Below are 19380 nucleotides of genomic sequence, written 5' to 3'. Positions count from 1 at the left end.
GGAAACGCAGGAGCTGACATACAAAAACGCTGGCTGACTTGACAAACAAGACGAACTGGCACAGAGAGACAGGAAACACAGGGATAAATACGCAGGGGATAATAAGCAACACCTGGAGGGGTTGGAGGCAAGCACAAGGACAGGTGAAACAGATCAGGGCGTGACAGTAGTACACAGCGTTGTACGAGTTCTTCAGTTTCTTGGCAATTTCTCTCATGGAATACCCTTCATTAAACAGAACAAGAATAGCCTGACGAGTTTCAGAAAAAAGTTCTTTGTTTCTTGCCATTTTGAGCCTGTTATCGAACCCACAAATGCTAATGCTCCAGATACTCAACTAGTCTAAAGGCCAGTTTTATTGCTTCTTTAATCAGAACAATGGTTTTCATCCGTGCTAACATAATTGCAAAAGGGTTTCCTAATGATCAATTAGCCTTTTAAAATGATAAACTTGGATTAGCTAACACAACATGCCAGTGGAACACAGGAGTGATGGTTGCTGATAATGGGCCTCTGTATGCCTATGTAGATATTCCATTTAAAAAATCTGCTGTTTCCAGCTACAATAGTCATTTACAACATTAACAATGTCTACACTGTATTTCTGATCAATTTGATGTTATTTTAATGGACAAAAACAAGAATTTCTAAGTGACCCCAAACTTTTATACGGTGGTGTATGTATATTTTTTTATATTCAGGACTCTGACATTGCTCGTTCTAATATTTCTTAATTTGTTTGTTTTCCTTTTTTTATTATTACTGCACTTTTGGAGCTAGAGATAAGCATTTCGCTGAACCTGCGATAACATCTGCAAAATATGTGTATACGACCAATAAAAGTTGATTTGTTTTTATAATGGAGAGAGAGAGACAGAGCTCGGCTTTCCATGCCAAACACGAAGCACCTGGCAGGCAAGATCAGTAGGACAGACCTAGCTCTTCCCTGTGCTGTGCTGGGGTGGAGGGTGGGGGGGGGGGGGGGGGGGGGGTCCTGATGCTTCCGTGGCTTTGAGGGCATGCCCAGGCCATTCTAACAGACACCTGTGAGAACACCTGTCATTGCCATTATTGGGCAGGCAAGCATGGAGGGGAGAGGGAGAGAGGGAAAGTGAGAAAGAGGAGCAGAGAGAGGGAGGGAGGGGAGAGAGATGGGAGGAGAGGTAGGGGGAGAGGAAAGAGTGAGAAGAAGAGAGGGAAGTCTTTCTTTCACCACAGTCCAACTAAACATTCCCAATCTGGCCTTCTGGCCAGCCCAACACACACCTAACCCAGCGTGACACCTAACCTGCACAGGACACATCCATGGAATGCCTTCAAAAGGTCCGAATGGATTTTTATAGCCCACCTCTCTTGTCTTTATGGAGGAGTAGCTACTTCTGCCAAACTGCAGAAATCGAAATAATTTTCCCTGATACCGATAGAATGTGCACACACACACACACACACACACACACACACACACACACACACACACACACACACACACACACACACACACACACACACACACACACACACACACACACACACACACACACACACACACACACACACACACACACTTAGAGCTCTCAGCTCTGTGTGTATAGGAGTCTAAGCTGGTAGGTGTTGAGGAGGGTGTATATAAATTAAAGATCTCCTTTGTCATCTTAACAAACACATACACACACATGCACGCACACACATAGTAGGTGGTCCCTCACTGTCCCTCTCAGGTAAAAAAACAAGGACACTGAACATCTGAGACTGTCGTCAGTGCTCTTCTTCCTGGAAAGTATCTCATCCCCCCCCCCCCGCTTCTCTCTCTGTGTTTCTCTCTCTCTCCATCTCACCCCTCTCTCTCCCTGTAGGGGAGAGTGATTGAGGGATGTGAATGTGGTGAGGGGAATGTGATTTTCTGATTGAGTCCCACCCACACACCCTGCTGAAAGTATGTTTCTGTGATGTAGACTGCCTGCTCCACCAGTGGGCCTGCTCACAGGAACAACAAAACAGCAGAAAGAGAGACTGTTTCCTTCATCTGCGTTCCTCTTTTAGTGTTTATTTCCCTTTGGAGCATGTCATTCAGATAGGCCAGATGTCCCTGTGTAGGTACTACAGGCAGGTGCAGTATTTAGAGTTTTTATCTTCTTTTGATCTGGAGAGTCTGGTCTGTGCTTCCTTTGCTTCACGTTGAGGTGATGGTCTGGTCAGTTTGCTTATTTGTACCAAGAATACCACACTTTCTGCCTTGTATTCTCACTGCTTGTAGCTCAAAGCCCACTCACTCACACATTCCTTCATGCAGTGGTGGACAATTTACTCAAAATTCCTACTTGAGTAAAAGTAAAGATAACTTAATAGAAAAGTGAAAGTCACCCAGTGAAATACCACTTGAGTAAATGTCTAAAAGTATTTGCTTTTAAATATACTTAAGTATCAAAAGTAAATTTTGTAATTTAAAATTATATTGTAGTGAAGTTGTCAAAATATAAATAGTAAAGTACAGATAGGCCAAAAAACTACTTAAGTAGTACTTGAAATATTTTTACTTAAGTACTTTACACCTTTGCCTTCATGTTACATAGGGCATGACTGTGGCTGCATAATGTCGTACAACCACATGTCAGTATAGTGTGGTAAGTGGGAGTTACAGGTGGTGTAGGAGAAGTCAGGGATGAGAAGGCAGGGATGGGAATGTCGTTCCACTGACATGGATGGAGAGAGGGGTTTGTGATTCTAGGTGGGAGATGGGAGAAGAGGTGAGGAGGTTAGGAGTTTGTGAATGTAGGTTGGACATGGCGGGAGACACGAAAGAGGGATGAAGGATTTGTAGGTGGGGGTTGAAAATGAAGGGGGATGGGAGAGAGGGATGAAGGGTTTGTGAGTGGGGGTTGAAAATGAAGGGAGATGGGAGAGAGGGATGAAGGGTTTGTGAGTGGGGGTTGAAAATGGGGAGATGGGAGAGAGGGATGAAGGGTTTGTGAGTGGGGGTTGAAAATGAAGGGGAGATGGGTGGGGGTTGAAAAAAGGGGGAGGGATGAAGGGTTTGTGAGTGGGGGTTGAAAATGAAGGGGGATGGGAGAGAGGGATGAAGGGTTTGTGAGTGGGGGTTGAAAATGAAGGGAGATGGGAGAGAGGGATGAAGGGTTTGTGAGTGGGGGTTGAAAATGAAGGGAGATGGGAGAGAGGGATGAAGGGTTTGTGAGTGGGGGTTGAAAATGAGGGATGAAGTGGTTTGTGATGGGGTTGAAGAAGGTGAAGAGGGATTTGTGAGTGGGGGTTGAAAATGAAGGGAGATGGGAGAGAGGGATGAAGGGTTTGTGAGTGGGGGTTGAAAATGAAGGGAGATGGGAGAGAGGGATGAAGGGTTTGTGAATGAAGGTTGGATGTTGGAGATGGAGCGAAAGGGGGAAAAGGAGAGGTGAGAAGGTGTGTTTAGACCAGCTGAGCTTCCTTGTGAGAGGTAATAGTTGAGCTCTGCAGGGTTGGAATGTAAACTGCCTGGGCCTGCAGGAGCATACAGTCCAGAGGGAGATACAGCCCTCTACAGCCAGCAGAACCAACCTCACAATCTGTCTCTATCACCATCCCTTTATTCATCTATACCTCTACACCTCTATCCCTCTATAACTCATTCCACATCTCTCTCTCTCTTCCTAGAACTAAACTCTCCCCTACCCTCCCCTCTTTCTCTCCCCTCTCCCCTCCCCTCTCTCTCTCTCTCTCTAGAACAAAACTATCCATCTTAGTCTCTCTCTACTCGCTCTCTATGTCTCTCTCTCCAACCGAACTTCCTTGAAATTGATAATACATACTTCAACCCATCAGGGTACCTTAACCTAGCCCTGCCATGCCGCTAATAGCACAGCCTTGGGGACGTCAATTTGTTTTCCAAGTCAAACTCCAGGCCAACTAAGACATACTGTTTTCTCAGCTTCACTCTTCAGCCAGCTTGTCCTCCCAATTGTCCACTGAGTGTCTTTTTGGGTCAAGAGTCACTCTGCCCCACATGACTGGAATGAAAGTTCCAGTGGTATATTTTTCCAAACATGGAGGGGAAGGTAGTTATTTTATCCTAATCTCCCTCACCATTTTTTTTAGACAACCCGGGTTTTGTGTTCTCTAGTTCAGTTTAGTCTGATCTCTTGAATGTTCCTCAAGGGGAATTTGTTTGCATTATAAAAAGTAATGACAAATATGATATTTACACATGTGGATGGCAACTGAGATGATCTATTCTGAGGTGCATACCTCAGAGATGTTTTCACCCACCTGAACCATTCTCTCAGATGATTAGAGTGCAGTGAAAGAGACAGAGAGAGAGAGAGAGAGAGAGAGAGAGAGAGAGAGATGTTGAAGTCTTCAGAGCGGTAAATAAAGTGTTTAGTTCAACTTGTATTCCTGTCTCTTTAAGCTCTGAAAGACACACATTTAGTCTGAACCCGGTGGCTCTCATGTTGAATTGCATTCTTCCATTCGGCAGAGCATAGCAGCTGCCATTTCTGATGATTGTTTTCCTCCTCTGTAAATGTAAGGAAGGTATTGCAGGGAGTTTCTTTGTGATTATCTCTTTCCTTTCGAAAATACAGGGTAGTGTGCCCATTCTCTCTCCAAAATGACCCAATTTCAATAACCATTATCCCAAATATCAGGCAGACGTTTTGTTTGGGAGAAGCGAGAAAGAAATCCATTCAGGTCAATTTCTCTATATTGTTGTCCTTATGTTCCACAAATTACTTTTCAATTTCTACAGATAATGTTTTAGAGCATCTTGAGAAATGGGTAACCTTGTGCACTGCTGAGACCCAGATCTGTCCTCAGAACAGTCATTAACCAGGTCCTGAAGCTCGAGAGGACTCTCAATTTGCTGGACCCAGATCAGTTTGGCCCCAGTTGGCCTACAGTATGTTCCATGGCTCTTCTCAAACACCAGGGCTCTTTCTCAATTCATCTTTCCACAATTCCCCACTTCCTCTTTCTAACCTTCCCAACTGTATTGAAGGTGAAGGTCCAAGGTCCCTTCCCACAGACCTTCTCCTACAATGCCTTTTGGGAAGAGGTGATGCAAGAAGATGTGTGGAATTGAGGAAAGATTAATTGAGAAAGAGCTCTGGCCTTATAGAATCACATGTGACTGACTGAGTCATAAGGAAGCTGAAAGCTGTTTTCGGTCATTGGGGGAAAGCCTTGTTTGACTTGCTGGTATTGTTCTGTCACATGATGCATTGTTTTGGGCTGTGAGGACCAAGGTCAGGGGAGTAGAGGTGACCTCTGAACTATATCTTCCCCAAACAGCAGGATGTTTCTCTTCAAACTCCCTGGTCAACAGAGGTTTGTGGGAAACTCTTCAGGCTCGAGAAGGAAAATAAATGATTTTCTCTTGTTTAGATTTACTTACTTATGTAAACTTCTTGAAGTAGTTTGTTGAAGGACGGAGAAGAACAAAATGACATCTGGTTGTTTGAAACATCTTGACATGAAGATGCAAAGACTGAAAGGTATCAAATCCAAATAAAATAAATGTCACATGCGCCGAATACAACAACTGTAGACTTTACCCTGAAATGCTTACTTATGAGCCCTTTCCCAACAATACAGTTAAAAAGTAAGAAAATTAGCAAATAGATTAAAACAATATATTAACGCAAAATAAAAATAACCTGGCTATATACAAGGAGTACAGAGTCAGTGTACTGGGGTGCGAGGTTGTTGGGGTTATTGATTGAGGTAATATGTACATGGAGGTTTGGTTAGGTGATTGATTGAAGTACTATGTACATATAGGTAGGAATCCAGTCTTTCACAGGCACAAATATGAATTGCGTTGGTGTAAGTCTTGCCCATAGCCATACGGTGTATTTTGGGGTTAAAGTCTTCAGTTTCTGGTATCCTCATCAACAATGCCCCTCACATACAACCTTACATTATGACAGTGGACAGACTGGTATTATAAAGACAGTAGAGGAGGGTCAAAATATGGCTGATGCATTACATGTATGTGTGTCTTGAGCTTCCCTAATGAGATGTTCACACCCTGCAGTTGTCCTCAGAAGTAAAGCACCCAGCTCCATCCCCAGCTCCATGACCCAGCTCCAGCCCCAGCTCCATGACCCAGACCCAGCCCCAGCTCCAGCCCCAGCTCCAGCCCCAGCTCCAGCCCCAGTCCCAGCTCCATCCCCAGCTCCAGCCCCAGCCCCAGCTCCATGACCCAGCTCCAGCCACAGCCCCAGCTCCATGACCCAGCTCCAGCCCCAGCTCCATGACCCAGAGTTTGATGAGTCACGCCTGATATCATTCATCCAGACTCATGATCACATTTTCCTGCTGCAATTTCAAAAGAGAATGAATAATTGATGTGGTCTTTGTCAGAATGGGAGGATAATCTGTGGCCTACAGAGCCAGATAGGGACAAGTCATCTGCTAGTGTCTCACAGCAGGACTGTGTGTGTGTGTGTGTGTGTGAGAGAGAGTGCGTGTGTGCGTGTGGTGTGTGCTTTTGTGAGTGTATGTGTGTGTCAGCGTATGTGCTGAAGGAGACGGCCCAGCCGGCCTGCTTCTGCCTCATCTCTCCTCTGATGTAGAGTAATGGTCTGTAGGAGACTGTAGGAGGCACCACTGGGGCAGAGAGGAGCTATCGTGCACCACACTCACAGATGAAAGTCATCATTCACCCACTCTTACTGGATAGGATACTGCCCCTAGCCCCCTTCACAAGGAGGCCGAGGGAGCTGGGAGTTGCTACAGATGTACAGGAGTGGTGATAGAATGGTGTTCTCAGATGGTTTACTGTCCCCTCTATCTCTTTCTCCATTTCTCTCTCTCTCTCTCTCTCTCTCTCTCTCTCTCTCTCTCTCTCTCTCTCTCTCTCTGTCTCGTGCACATATTGGGTCAGAACAGCTGTGGCACTTCAAAGATGGTCTACTTTACGGACAAACACACGAGCACACACTCAGGGAGGAGGAGAGGGCCCAGTAGAGGGCTGGAGTGCACAGCACAGGGAGGAGGAGGGCAGCAGAGGAGGGCTGGAGGAGTGCACGGGGGAGGGGAGCATATCTGCGCCCTCTTGTGTAGGGATCAGTGTTCATGGACAATGAGGCAGAGCCATTGAGAGTCCTGTCACATCCGTCAGTAGGGCAGGGGGGAGAGGGCGGGACTGGTGAGTGGACAGGGGACAGGGTGAATGAAGAGGGGAGTGGAGAAGGGGACGGAGAAAGGAGAGGTAGTGGAGTGGAGGGTCGGTCGGTTGGAGCCTGAATAGGGTACTCTGTAAGAGTATGTAAGAGGACGATGCAGAACGGGATGCTGGCCCATTGAAGTGAGGGGACCTTGGAGTAGAGCAGAGAACAGCTAGCAGGCTATAACATGCTGTACAGAGCTGGGTGATCTCTGCCTCCTCTCCACACTTTCATCACAGATCAGTATGCAAATAATGTTCCCTACTCTTCACGTCAAAGGAGGAAGAGGTTTGACAGAGATTTTGAGGTTGAGTCAAGGATATAGGGAGGGAAATGGATTTAGCAGTACATAGATTCAACAGCAAATATATTCTCAGTCCACTAAATAAATTTGTAGAGTATATATATAGGTACGAAGGTACGTGTACAAAGGGAAGTCCACAAGAGTCAATGTACATACAGTCCACTGCATGGTCCCAAGTTATCACAGTGGTTGTGATCGTAGTACTAAATACTGTACTTGTAGCCTACTAAAACCAAGCACACCAACTGAAATGTTCTGTTGTGGCAAAATGGTTCTGTTACAGTCTAATGCAATGTAAATGCTTGAGTTGAAAAGTACTATCGATCTATCTATCTATCACACCGACCGACCGACCGTATCAACTGGTAATTTTCCTTAGCTGTCCACTACCCTCTTCACACACCGCACAAAGGTGTGATTTGCTGGTGGCTCCTTATCGCTTTGGGCACCAGAGACCCAGCTCAAGGCCAAATTCTTCTTCATACTGAATAGGCTTTAAAAAACAAATCACTTCCTTCTCTTAGACATGTAGGCTAGGAGTGGCAAGCAGCTCATTGTGTAAAATAAGTGTATAATGACTGTGTGACTCTAACTTTTGAGTTCCTCTCCTGTTTATCCTGAGAGTGATCTCCCTTGGAATTGCTTGAATAAACTCTTTCTGCTGATAAAGAAGTTCTGCCTGATTCCTGTTTTTGTCAACACTCTTCTACAGACACATTTATTCCTCATATTTACAAACCATAATTAATAGTCAACATGATTGTTGTCAAATGTCACTGAACGACAGAGTCTTATCTACAGAGTGCCATCCATGTTTAAGGAAGAGCCATTTCCCATCTCTTTAACTGTCTGGCTCACTGTTAGCGGTTTGTTTCATTAGCATTTATTACTTCCTCTGTAAAAATAGAATTAATTTCCCTCCCAAACATAAGTGATGAATCCTTCATCCTTTCACTAATTGTACTTTCAGCTATTTTATTTGCCCATGAAAAATCCATGATTTTTTTCTGTAGCGGGTTGCCGAGGGCAGAATAGTTATTGCCTCCAAAAGTGGCAAAGTTGGAGAAATGAGGTGTCACACTTGGGTTTGAGGGTAAATAGACAGTGTTGTTGGAGGCACATCATTGTTGTTGGCCCTACTAATAGAGGAAATGCATCTGAGAGTGCTGTCGCAATTTATCTGCAAATCAGTCCAGGTCTGGAATAATTCACTTCATTTAACTTCATTTAGTTTTTTTTAGTAATGGCCATTTTATATTGCTCAAACCAATGTGTTATAGTCCTCTTCAAACTGGCATGTCGAGTGAATGACTTGTTGAAATTATGTTTCTTCTGTTAGTTTTACTTTAAAACGTCAGTAGCTCAATTGAACTAAAAATCATCCAAAATGTAATGTCAAACTCATATAACAGGATTAGGAAACTGGTCTAGAATACTTTGTATTGGACATAAACAGTGATATTGACGTTGTCCTCCACCTCTCCTCATCACTATGTCATATATCATTATTTCTAAATGAACACTTGTAGTTGGAACTGTAACACAGGTTCAAGCCTCTACACTGTGACCTCATTCCACCACTGCCTTGAGGCCCTAAGGGCCTGCTCACAGGCAGACATACAGTACAAACCGCTCCATCCATCCCAGCCCGGGCAGGCAGGAATTGTACAACCGTCACCCCACTCAGAGTGCATGTCACAGCTGGGGGGGTAGAGTGATGGTGGTATTGGTATTCTGAGTGCATGGGCCCTGTGGTATTCAGAGTAGGACTGGCTTTGCGCTGGCTTTGTTCCAGACCGGGGTGAAGAGAGGTAGGGGCGAGGAGTCAGGGGTTAAGCCGATGGGATCCTCGGAGATGGGGCCTCGCTGAGAAAAGATGGTAATGACCTGAACGATGATTCACCACATAGGCATCCATCACACACCAATCTCCCATTGAGACAAACAGAGCTATGGCAGTGGAAGGAGAGGTGTGAATGTGTGTGTTTTGAATCATGTCATCTCAGCACTGCTAGCGCGGGGGTATGCGTGATGGTATTTGAAGTGCTTGTTGACTGTCATGGTGGTAGAGTAACGCCTTTATATAATAAAAAGCTTCTGTTTTTCTTTTTCCATTTGAGGCCCGAGCTCTTATCGGTTGTGAGTTTAAACTGTTCTAGTTGTCTAATTTCATCATAGTGTTTTCAGTATGGCTGGCTGGCCTACATGACAGACTGCAGCTTTCTCTCTCAGCTCATTTCTCTCTCTCCCTCTCTCGTTCATTCTTTCTGTCTCTGTCTTTCTTTCTGTCTTTCTCTCTCATTTTTCACTCTCCATCTCTCTCTCTCTTCCCCCCTCTTTCCCCCGTTCTCTCTTTCTCCCCCACCCTTTCTCTTTCTGTATCTTTCTCCCCCTCCCACCTCTCTCTCGCTCTCTCTCTCTCTCCATCTCTCTGTTCAGTGCAGTATGAGCAAGGTTAATTAAAGAGTCTCTCAGAACAGAGAGATAACACCCAGCCTCATCTCAGGGACAGCAGACACATCATATGCATCCCAAATGGCAACCTATTCCCTATATAGTGCAGTACTTTTGGCCAGGGTCCATTGGGCTCCAATGTAGTGCAATACGTAGTGAATAGTTTGCATTTGTGACACAGACACGGCTAGCTTACTCCTCTCTCTCATCGTGTTAAATATCGATTTATTTCACTAATCAATTTGTTTCTTTTTTTCTTACTCTCTTTCCTTTTCTTTCTGACGCTTTTGGACACTTTAATCTGTGTCCAGATTCTGTTTTTTTCATACCACGATGTGGTCTCTGTAGTGTCCCTTAGCCCTGTTGTGCATGACAATGTTCCACTGTGTGAAGAATAAGCCAAAATATCGGTCGATGTGGTTGTGTTGTGTGTTATGGATGATCCGTCTTAAAGTCAATACACGATAGAGAACCCGAATGGCAGACTCTTTCTCCAGTGCGCAGACAGGACCCCCATTCACAGTAAGAGATTAGAGGAGAGGGAGAGGGGGAGAGAGGAAAGGGAGAGAGGAGGGAGACAAGTGACACAGTGGGGGTATAAGCTGGACCTAGTCCGTGCCAACTCCAGCCTCTCTCTCTCCCAGCACTAGGGTTAGGCCAGCAGCACCACAGCTATTTTTAGTGAGACTGAGAGACCTAGACACAGTAACCAACATGAGAGAGAGAGGGCCATCTCCCAGGCTCCCATACAAAATGCCAATGCTGCTCTGATAGCCAAGTGTGTGTGTTTGTGTGTGTGTGCCCCAGCACCGAGCAGCAAGACCAGTCTCCCGGTGCAGCATTCGTAATTTAACCCAAGACATACGGTTCTAAAAAATAAATCAAAAATGCAACTGGGCAGTGGAGAAAAAGCATGTGGCGGTGTGGTAGAGGATTGTAGGACGGTGTGTGTCTGCCTCGTGTGTGTGTGTGTGTTTGTCTTTGTGTGTCCCAGCACTGAGCTGGGGCTGGGGAATTCTTAATTAAACCCAATGCGGTTCTAAAGGAATGTAAGTGGGCTGTGGTGTGGTAGAGGATTGGAGGATGATGTGTGTGTGGAGGATTGGACGTTGAAACACATTTCCATTCTAATGACATCATCTCGGCTGCAAATTAGGACGCAGCCCTGGTCCTATCTGGTTACCTGACCTCATAATCCACTGGCTGGCCCACTCAGATCCATGTTGACGCAATTAACAAACATCAATAAGGTTCATGTCTTTTCATTGCATCTGTGTTGTTAGTAGCAATATTAAGCTCAACAGTTGCATCATTGTCAGGCAGCCAGCAGGCACTAGTCAGGCAGCCCCCTTGGCAACAGGTGAATGCTGCATCCAGTCACTCTTTTATGTGTGTTTATTTTGGTTTCCTAGGCAACGGAATGGGGTCCAGACGATGACACCAGGAGGTCCTGTCAGAGCAAAGGGAAGACGGAGGTAAACGATGACTTTAAGGGTGTCCCCCCCTACACACACACACACACACACACACACACACACACACACACACACACACACACACACACACACACACACACACACACACACACACACACACACACACACACACACACACACACACACACACACACACACACACACACAGGATGCCACCCTGAATAAAAGCTTTTACTTTAAAAGCGGGCAGTTGATTGGATGAGGAAGAGGCCCTTCTCCTCTCCTTCCAACGGTTGATAAACACTGTGATAATTTTGTAATTTCACTTTTTCTTTGTAGGAATTGAATGCCTTGTCATTTTTTTCTCATGAGGGGAGAAACAAAAAAGCAGTCACTTCTTTCTGAAACCTGTAGAACCTCGTCTGACCTCAAGTTCTGAAACAAAGTTACTCTATTTGCCAAAACAATATATTTAAGGGAAACTAAGAAGTTTAATTTAAAAAAATGTCCCCCTCAATCATCAGACAATGGTTCCCTCAATGTGTATGACAAACCTGGAAGTAAGCAATTAGTTGCACTGTGTACTCCATATACTGCATATTACGTGTATATGACAAATAAACAAACTTGAATTCTTTCTAAGAATGAGATGTGATTGGACTAGGTTTAGATGTGTTACATTTCATCTCACAGATGAAAGATAGACAGTCATTACAGTCATATCATTGAAGTGAGTGGTGAGTAATGCTGGCTCGTATTCATTAGTGCATACTGTTACAAACTGTAGCCAAATGTTTTGCAATGAAAACAAGTAGCTTTTTAAATCAGGTTTCTTATCAAGTACAGGTAGACCCACGCAGTTTCGGTCAATTTTCTTCCATTTGGTTTCTAGTGAATACAACCAAGGTACTGTATGTAATTCTCTAACCTATAACATCTCTGTACTCTACCACCCCCTGTAGGTGGAGTGTCAGAACTACATCCGCGTCCTGCTGGTCAATAAGACTGAGGTCATCACCTGTGGAACCAACGCCTTCCAGCCCCTCTGTATCACCCGGGAGGTAAGGGGGGAGGGATGGATGGAATGATATCTGTCAGGGTGGATGGGGTTCGAGGAAGAAGTAGAATGGAGTGAAAACCTACAGGGGGCTGGGTAGGAGTGATAGGGAAGGAATGATAAGAAGGTAAAGGAGGATGGTGGGAGGAAGAAAGAGTGGATGGAGGGAAGAGGGGGATAGAGTGATAACTGGCAGGGTGGGGGGTGAATGATGGAGGGAATAAGATAAAGACTTGAATATAAACATCAAACAGCCATATGGTCTGGAGGAGACTTTAGAGGTAGGGGAAGACAGTAACAACACTATCATTTTCTTACTCTCTATCTCTTTCTCTATCACCCTATTTATCTTTCTCCCCCTCTCTCTCTATCTCTATCTTTTCTATCTCTATCTTTTCTATCTCTATATCTCTATCTATATCTCTATATTTTCTATCTCTATCTATATCGCTCTCTATATCTATCTTTTCTTTCTCTATATCTATCTTTTCTATCTCTATATCTCTATATTTTCTATCTCTATATCTATATTTTCTATATCTATCTTTTCTATCTCTATATCTATCTTTTCTATCTCTATATCTATCTTTTCTATCTCTATCTATCTTTTCTATCTCTATATCTATCTTTTCTATCTCTATCTATATCGCTCTATATCTCTATCTTTTCTATCTCTATCTATATCTCTATATCTCTATCTTTTCTATCTCTATCACTATTCCTCTTTCCCTCCTCTCAGGTTGGGAATATGAGTAGTGTGTTGGATCGCGTGAACGGCGTGGCAAGGTGCCCCTATGACCCACGCCATAACTCCACGGCGGTGGTGACGGAGAGCGGCGAACTATATGCCGCCACGGTCATCGACTTCTCTGGTCGCGACCCTGTCATCTACCGGAGCCTAGGGGGCATGCCACCCCTCAGGACGGCCCAGTACAACTCCAAGTGGCTCAATGGTAACACACACCACACACACACACTGCCCACCATGTGTTAGCTCATTTATCATTGTGTAGTGTCAATTAAAGTGGATTGTTGCATAAGGGCTAAGATCTTTGTCAGAGATCCAGCGCTTCCAGATTGTTAATTGTCTTGATGCAGTCTATCAACCATGTTTCTCAGTGGAACTATGTCCTACCCTTTCCTAGTATCCTAGTACAAAAACCATGGTAATTTGGCACCCCAAAAAGCGATTTGAGTAATCCACCACAGTGTTGTTGAATAGGGATCACAGAGGTAGGAAGGGTGTGGACAGTATGAGCTGGCATTGGCTGGCACCATAGAAAAGCTAAGTTAGATAAACCTCCATCAGCCCCAAAAGTCATGGCTATGTGTCTATAATATCCCTGTTGCTGACACCAAGTTTTTTTTTACTGAATGCACCTCCAAAATACATCCTGACTCATGCAGAAAAAAGACAAACCTTCCAGAGACGGTGCTTTTCATCTGCAATAATTCAAACACAGCATCCACACAGTTCTTGGCTTCACAGAGTAGGAGGAGAAAGGGGGAGGAAGGAGAAGAAAAGGGGAAGAAAAGGGGAGAGAGGAAGTGTGAGTAGGTAGAGGTGGACACCACAGTGGTAGACCAGGAGAGAGGAGAGACACTCAGGAGTCAATGAATGGAGTAAGAAGGGGAAGAAAGGGAGGAGAGGAAAGGTGAGGCTTCATTAGTGGGCCAGGCAGAGGAGACGGGGGACAAAGAGGAAAAGGGGGTAGGAGGCTAGAGAAGAGAAGTAAGACTCAGTAGGACGAGACAGAAGGAGAAATGGGGTGAGAGGAAAGGTAGGAGATAGTGGTATACAGGTCTATAGGCCAGGCACAGGAGAGGTGATATACTCAGAACCTCAGAAGGCAGTGAGCAGTGTAATTATTCCTCGCGTCAGGGAGAGGGTGAAATTACAGCGTGCTGCATGCTTCATGCTACACAGGGCTCTCTTCTGACAGTGTGTGTGTCTGAGGTGTGTGTGTTGGGGAGGTGGGCTTTACCGAAGCCTCTCTAGCAAGCGAGTGAGGGAGCAAGCAAGGGAGGGAGGAGTGGAGAGGCGAAGAGAGTGCTCTGCTCATCAGCATAATCACAGCTAGTTGCAGACAGACAGGCAGATAGACACCACACCACTCACTTTAGTTACACACCACCTTTTCTTTCCGTTCCCTCAGCCCACCTAAAAATACACACAGCCTCTTGGGGCAAAGCTCCATTTTCTTCCTCCAGAGTCTTGAGCTGGATCGAGCAACCTCAGAGGAGAATGAGTGAGAATTAAAATCTCATTTCTAGTCATAAGCCTCCCCAGTTAGGGGGATTCACAAATAAACAGACAGAAGAGAACAGAGGGGGTTCTGAATCTAATCAATCTGTTCTTTATTGGATTGGGACCTGCCAGGTACTGACCAACTGTTTTATTATAAATGAGAATGAAGTGGGGAGCCTGGGGAGCATTGAGGATGTAGAGGTCCCTAAAGAACACAGGCAGGCAATAATCTCTCCTCTCTCTCTCTCTCTCTCTCTCTCTCTCTCACTCTCGCTCTCTCAAATTCAATTCAAAGCACTTTATTCAATTCATTGCAAATGGAACAGACAATAATCAAAATGTAATTAAACAAGGTAAAACAGTAGTGAACATTGCACTCACATAATTTTTTTTTTAAATATAGACATTTCAAATGTTACAACACTGTACATAATTATAATTATACAATAATTATAGTATTGCCAACATACAGTGTTGTAACAATGTGCAAGTAGTTGAAGTATGAAAGGGAAAAGAAATATACTGTATAAATATACGTTATATTTACGATGCTCCACTGTTTGCCCTTTTCTCATGGCAACGGGCCACAAATATTGCTGCTGTGATTGCACACTGCGGTATTTTTCCTAACAGATATGGGAGTTTATCAATGTTTGTTTTGTTTTCAACTTCTTTGTGGGTCTGTGTGATCTGTGGAAAATATGTGTCTCTAATGTGGTCATCCATTTGGCAGGAGGTTAGGAAGTGGAGCTCAGTTTACACCTCATTTTGTGGAATAGCATTCTAGAATGCGCTGTTATTTTTGTTGATTTTTATCATTGGTTCAAATAGTTATCTTTTTGTTTTTTCATAATTTGGTTGCGTCTAAATGTATCTGTCCTGTGGCTCTGTGGTGTCTGTTTTTGTTTGTGAACAGAGCCCCAGAACTAGCTGGGTGAGGAGACTCTTCTCTAGGTTCATCTGTATAGGTGAGGGCTTTGTGGTGGAATGTGTGGGCATTGCTTCCTTTTAGGTGGTTGTAGAATTTAGCAGGTATAGTCCTAATTCTGCTCTGTTTGCATTACACAAAGTATACTTTGGCAGAATTCTGCATGCAGAGTCTCAATTGTGTGTTTGTCCCATTTCATGAATTCTTGGTTGATGAGTGGACCCCAGACCTCACAACCATACAGGGCAATGGGTTTGATAACTAATATAAGTATTTTTACCCAGATCCTAATTGGGATGTTGAGTTTTATGTTCCTTTTGATGGCATAGAAGGCCCTTCTTGCCTTATCTCGTTCACAGCCTTGTGGAAGTTACATGTGGTGTTGATGTTTAGGCCAAGTTAGGTGTAATTCTGGGGCAACAGTGTCTAGTTATAGTTTGTATTTGTTGTCTTGGTATTGGACCTTTTTTGGAAAAACATTATTTTTTGTCTTACTGAGATTCACTGTCAGGGCCCATGTCTGACAAAATCTGTGCAAAATATCAAAGTGCTGCTATAGGCCCTTCTCGGTTGAGTCCGTAGGGTGAGGCAGGGTGAGGTGCTGCAGACTGTTCTAGTGCCCTCGGCAATTCAGTGATATACAGTGCCTTTGTAAATTATTCAAACTCATTGACTATTCTCACATTTTGTTACGTTAAAGCCTTATTCTACAATTGATTAAATAAAAAAATGTCCTCAGAAATCTACACACAATACCGCATAATGACAAAGCGAAAACCTTTTTTTTTACAGAAATATCTTATTTACATAAGTATTCACACCCTTTGCTATTAGACTCGAAATTGAGCTCAGGTGCATCCTGTTTCCATTTATCATCCTTGAGATGACAGTGCATGTCAGAGCAAAAACCAAGCCATGAGTTTGAAGGAATTGTCCATAGAGTTCTGAGACAGGATTGTGTCAAGGCACAGATCTGGGGAAGGGTACCAAAAAATGTCTGCAGCGTTGAAGTCCCCAAGAACATAGTGGCCTCCATCATTCTTAAATGGAAGAAGTTTGGAACCACCAAGACTCTTCCTAAAGCTGGCCGCCTGTCCAAACTGCGCAATCGGGGAGAAGGGCCTTGGTCAGGGAGGTGACCAAGAACCTGATGGTCTCTCTGACAGAGCTCTGGAGTTCCTCTGTGGAGATGGGAGAACCTTCCAGAAGGACAACCATCTCTGCAGCACTCCAATAATCAGGCCTTTATGGTAAGCTGGCCAGACAGAAGCCACTCCTCAGTAAAATGCACATACCTACAGACTCTCAGACCATGAGAAACAAGATTCTCTGGTCTGATGAAACCAATATTGAACTATTTGGCCTGAATGCCAAGCATTACGTCTGGAGGAAACCTGGCACTATCCCTACGGTGAAGCATGGTGGTGGCTGCATCATGCTGTGGGGATGTTTTTCATCTGTAGTGACTGGTAGACTAGTCAAGATTGAGGCAAAGATGAATGGAGAAAAGTACAGATAGATAGATCCTTGATGAAAAACTGCTCCAGAGCGAAGGTTCACCTTCCAACAGGACAATGTCCCTAAGCACACAGCCAAGACAACGCAGGAGTGGCTTTGGAACAAATCTCTTAATGTCCCTGAGTGGCCCAGCCAAAGCCCGGACTTGAACCCAATCGAACATCTCTAAAGAGACCTGAAAAGGGCTGTGCTGCAACACTCCCCATCCAACCTGACCGAGCTTGAGAGGATCTGCAGAGAAGAATGGGAGAAACTCCCCAAATACAGGTGTGCCAAGCTTGTCGCGCCATACTGACGAAGAATCGAGGCTGAAATTACTGCCAAATGTGCTTCAACAAAGTATTGAGTAAAGGGTCTGAATACTTATGTTTAAAAAACTGTTTTTGCTTTGTCATTATGGGGTATTTTGTATAGATTGATGAAGGGAAAAACTATTTAATCTATTTTAGAATAAGGCTGTAACGTAACAAAATGTGGAAAACGTCAAGTGGTCTGAATACTTTTGATGAGGAGAGCGGGCTGTTTGGGCTTAGACAAGCACCTTTTCCTCTTAGTAAGGGTCTGACCTTTTTTTTTTAATTTTCACCTAAAATGACATACCCAAATCTAACTCTAGCTCAGGACCTGAAGCAATGATATGCATATGCTTGATACCATTTTTTTAAACACTTTGAAAATTGTGGCAATCTCAAATTAATGTAGGAGAATATAACACATTAGATCTGGTAAAAGATAATACAATGAAAAAAACATGTTTATTTTTTTTCATCATCTTTGAAATGCAAGAGAAAGGCCATGATATTATATTGCAGTTTACGCGCATTTTAGATTTTGGCCACTAGATGGCAGCAGCAGTGTGTGTACAAAGTTTCAGATTGATCCAGTGTAGCATTGCAATACTGGACAATATTTTGTCTCTGCCCAAATGTGATACATTTTCAAGTACATAACTACAGAGAACATACAAAAATGATATGGTAATACAACATTTAAGTTTACATACTCCCAGGAATGTCGTACATGATGGATCTTTAGCTTATACACTAACTTTCACACATCTAGATGGCCAGGCAGGGTGGGTGTGGAGCCAGAGACAGCAGGGGTTCAAACTGTAGATCCCACTTCCTACATTTGAATATAAAAATTGATTTTATCAAACAAAACTATGCTACATTTGATCTCTGGGACCCTCAGGATGACAAATCAGAGCAAGATTACTGAATGTAAGTACATTATTTACCTTCAGCGGTGAATGTATCAAACAAGTTGCTGTAAAAGTTTTTTGTTGTTGTGCACTCTCCTCAAACTATAGCATGGTATTTTTTCACTGTAATTGCTACTGTAAATTGGAAAATGCAGTTAGAGAATTTAAGCTTTCTGCCCATATAAGACCTGTCTATGTCCTGGAAAGTTTTCTGTTACTTACATCGTCATGCTAATCACATTAGCGCACGTTAGCTCAACCGTCCTGGTATATGGACTCTGAACCCGTAGAGGTTAAATCTAGAGGGGGTGATTTGTCTGACCTGACTCCATTCTATGAGTCTGTTCTGCAGGCTTGGAGAGTTTTCGACATGTCCCGTAAGGCTGGCACACCACTAGGGATGTGGCTTTTTTAAGGGTCTCTTTTTTTATAACAATGTCATCCAATCCCGTGCTAAGAGTTCAGCCAGCCTACATTCATGTCTGTTAGGTGTGGGGTGTACCAAGCTGAGTCATCTGATGCTGAGCAGGATCAGATTGTTGAAGGAGCTGGGAGAAAGAGCGGGGATCTGATCATCTTGCCTACTGTGAAAGGTCGTAGATGAGGTCTGCGACTCCTTGCCAGTACTTCATCGGCAGTATGTGACTGATACTTCCAACTCTGATCGATGTACGGAGGGTCTGGATTATGTGTTCCCTGCGCTGAATGTAAGTGCTGCGGTGGAGGCATTCAAGAAGGACATGGGTATTCTGTTTTCCTTCAACACCCCGGAGCTGGGGGAGTTCAATGCGTTGGGAAGAAGGACACATACATAATATGTGTAAAAGTGTCCCCTGCTTCTTCCCTGGAAGGGGTAAAGTCGACGAGGTGGTCGGATGTGTTGGTCAAGGTGCCTCCCCGAAAGGTTGTTGGCGGTCTTTATATAAACTGCCTATTGATAAAAGGACAGCTGAACTCCAATGGAGGATAATACATGGAGCTATAGTCACCAACATGCATCTGGTACACCTGGATCCAACTGTTGGGGAGGGGTGTCCATTCTGAAACTCTGGCACATCTGTGTACCAGGTT

General features: G+C 44.0%; 1 protein-coding gene across 4 annotated transcripts in view; it reads left to right on the top strand.

The window, feature by feature from the left end:
• Nucleotides 1–19380, top strand: part of sema5ba (sema domain, seven thrombospondin repeats (type 1 and type 1-like), transmembrane domain (TM) and short cytoplasmic domain, (semaphorin) 5Ba) — a 200155-nt gene that overhangs the window by 115448 nt on the left and 65327 nt on the right. For all 4 annotated transcript variants that reach the window (XM_064944475.1, XM_064944477.1, XM_064944476.1 and 1 more), the window contains 3 exons: nucleotides 11331–11393; nucleotides 12317–12415; nucleotides 13151–13364. In XM_064944475.1, coding sequence (XP_064800547.1) covers nucleotides 11331–11393; nucleotides 12317–12415; nucleotides 13151–13364 — 376 coding nt within the window. The remainder of the gene's footprint in view (nucleotides 1–11330; nucleotides 11394–12316; nucleotides 12416–13150; nucleotides 13365–19380) is intronic.

The sequence above is a fragment of the Oncorhynchus masou genome, chromosome 29 (genome assembly GCF_036934945.1).
Source record: "Oncorhynchus masou masou isolate Uvic2021 chromosome 29, UVic_Omas_1.1, whole genome shotgun sequence".
NCBI classification, from domain to species: domain Eukaryota; kingdom Metazoa; phylum Chordata; class Actinopteri; order Salmoniformes; family Salmonidae; genus Oncorhynchus; species Oncorhynchus masou.
This window is presented reverse-complemented; position numbering and strand designations above follow the sequence as displayed.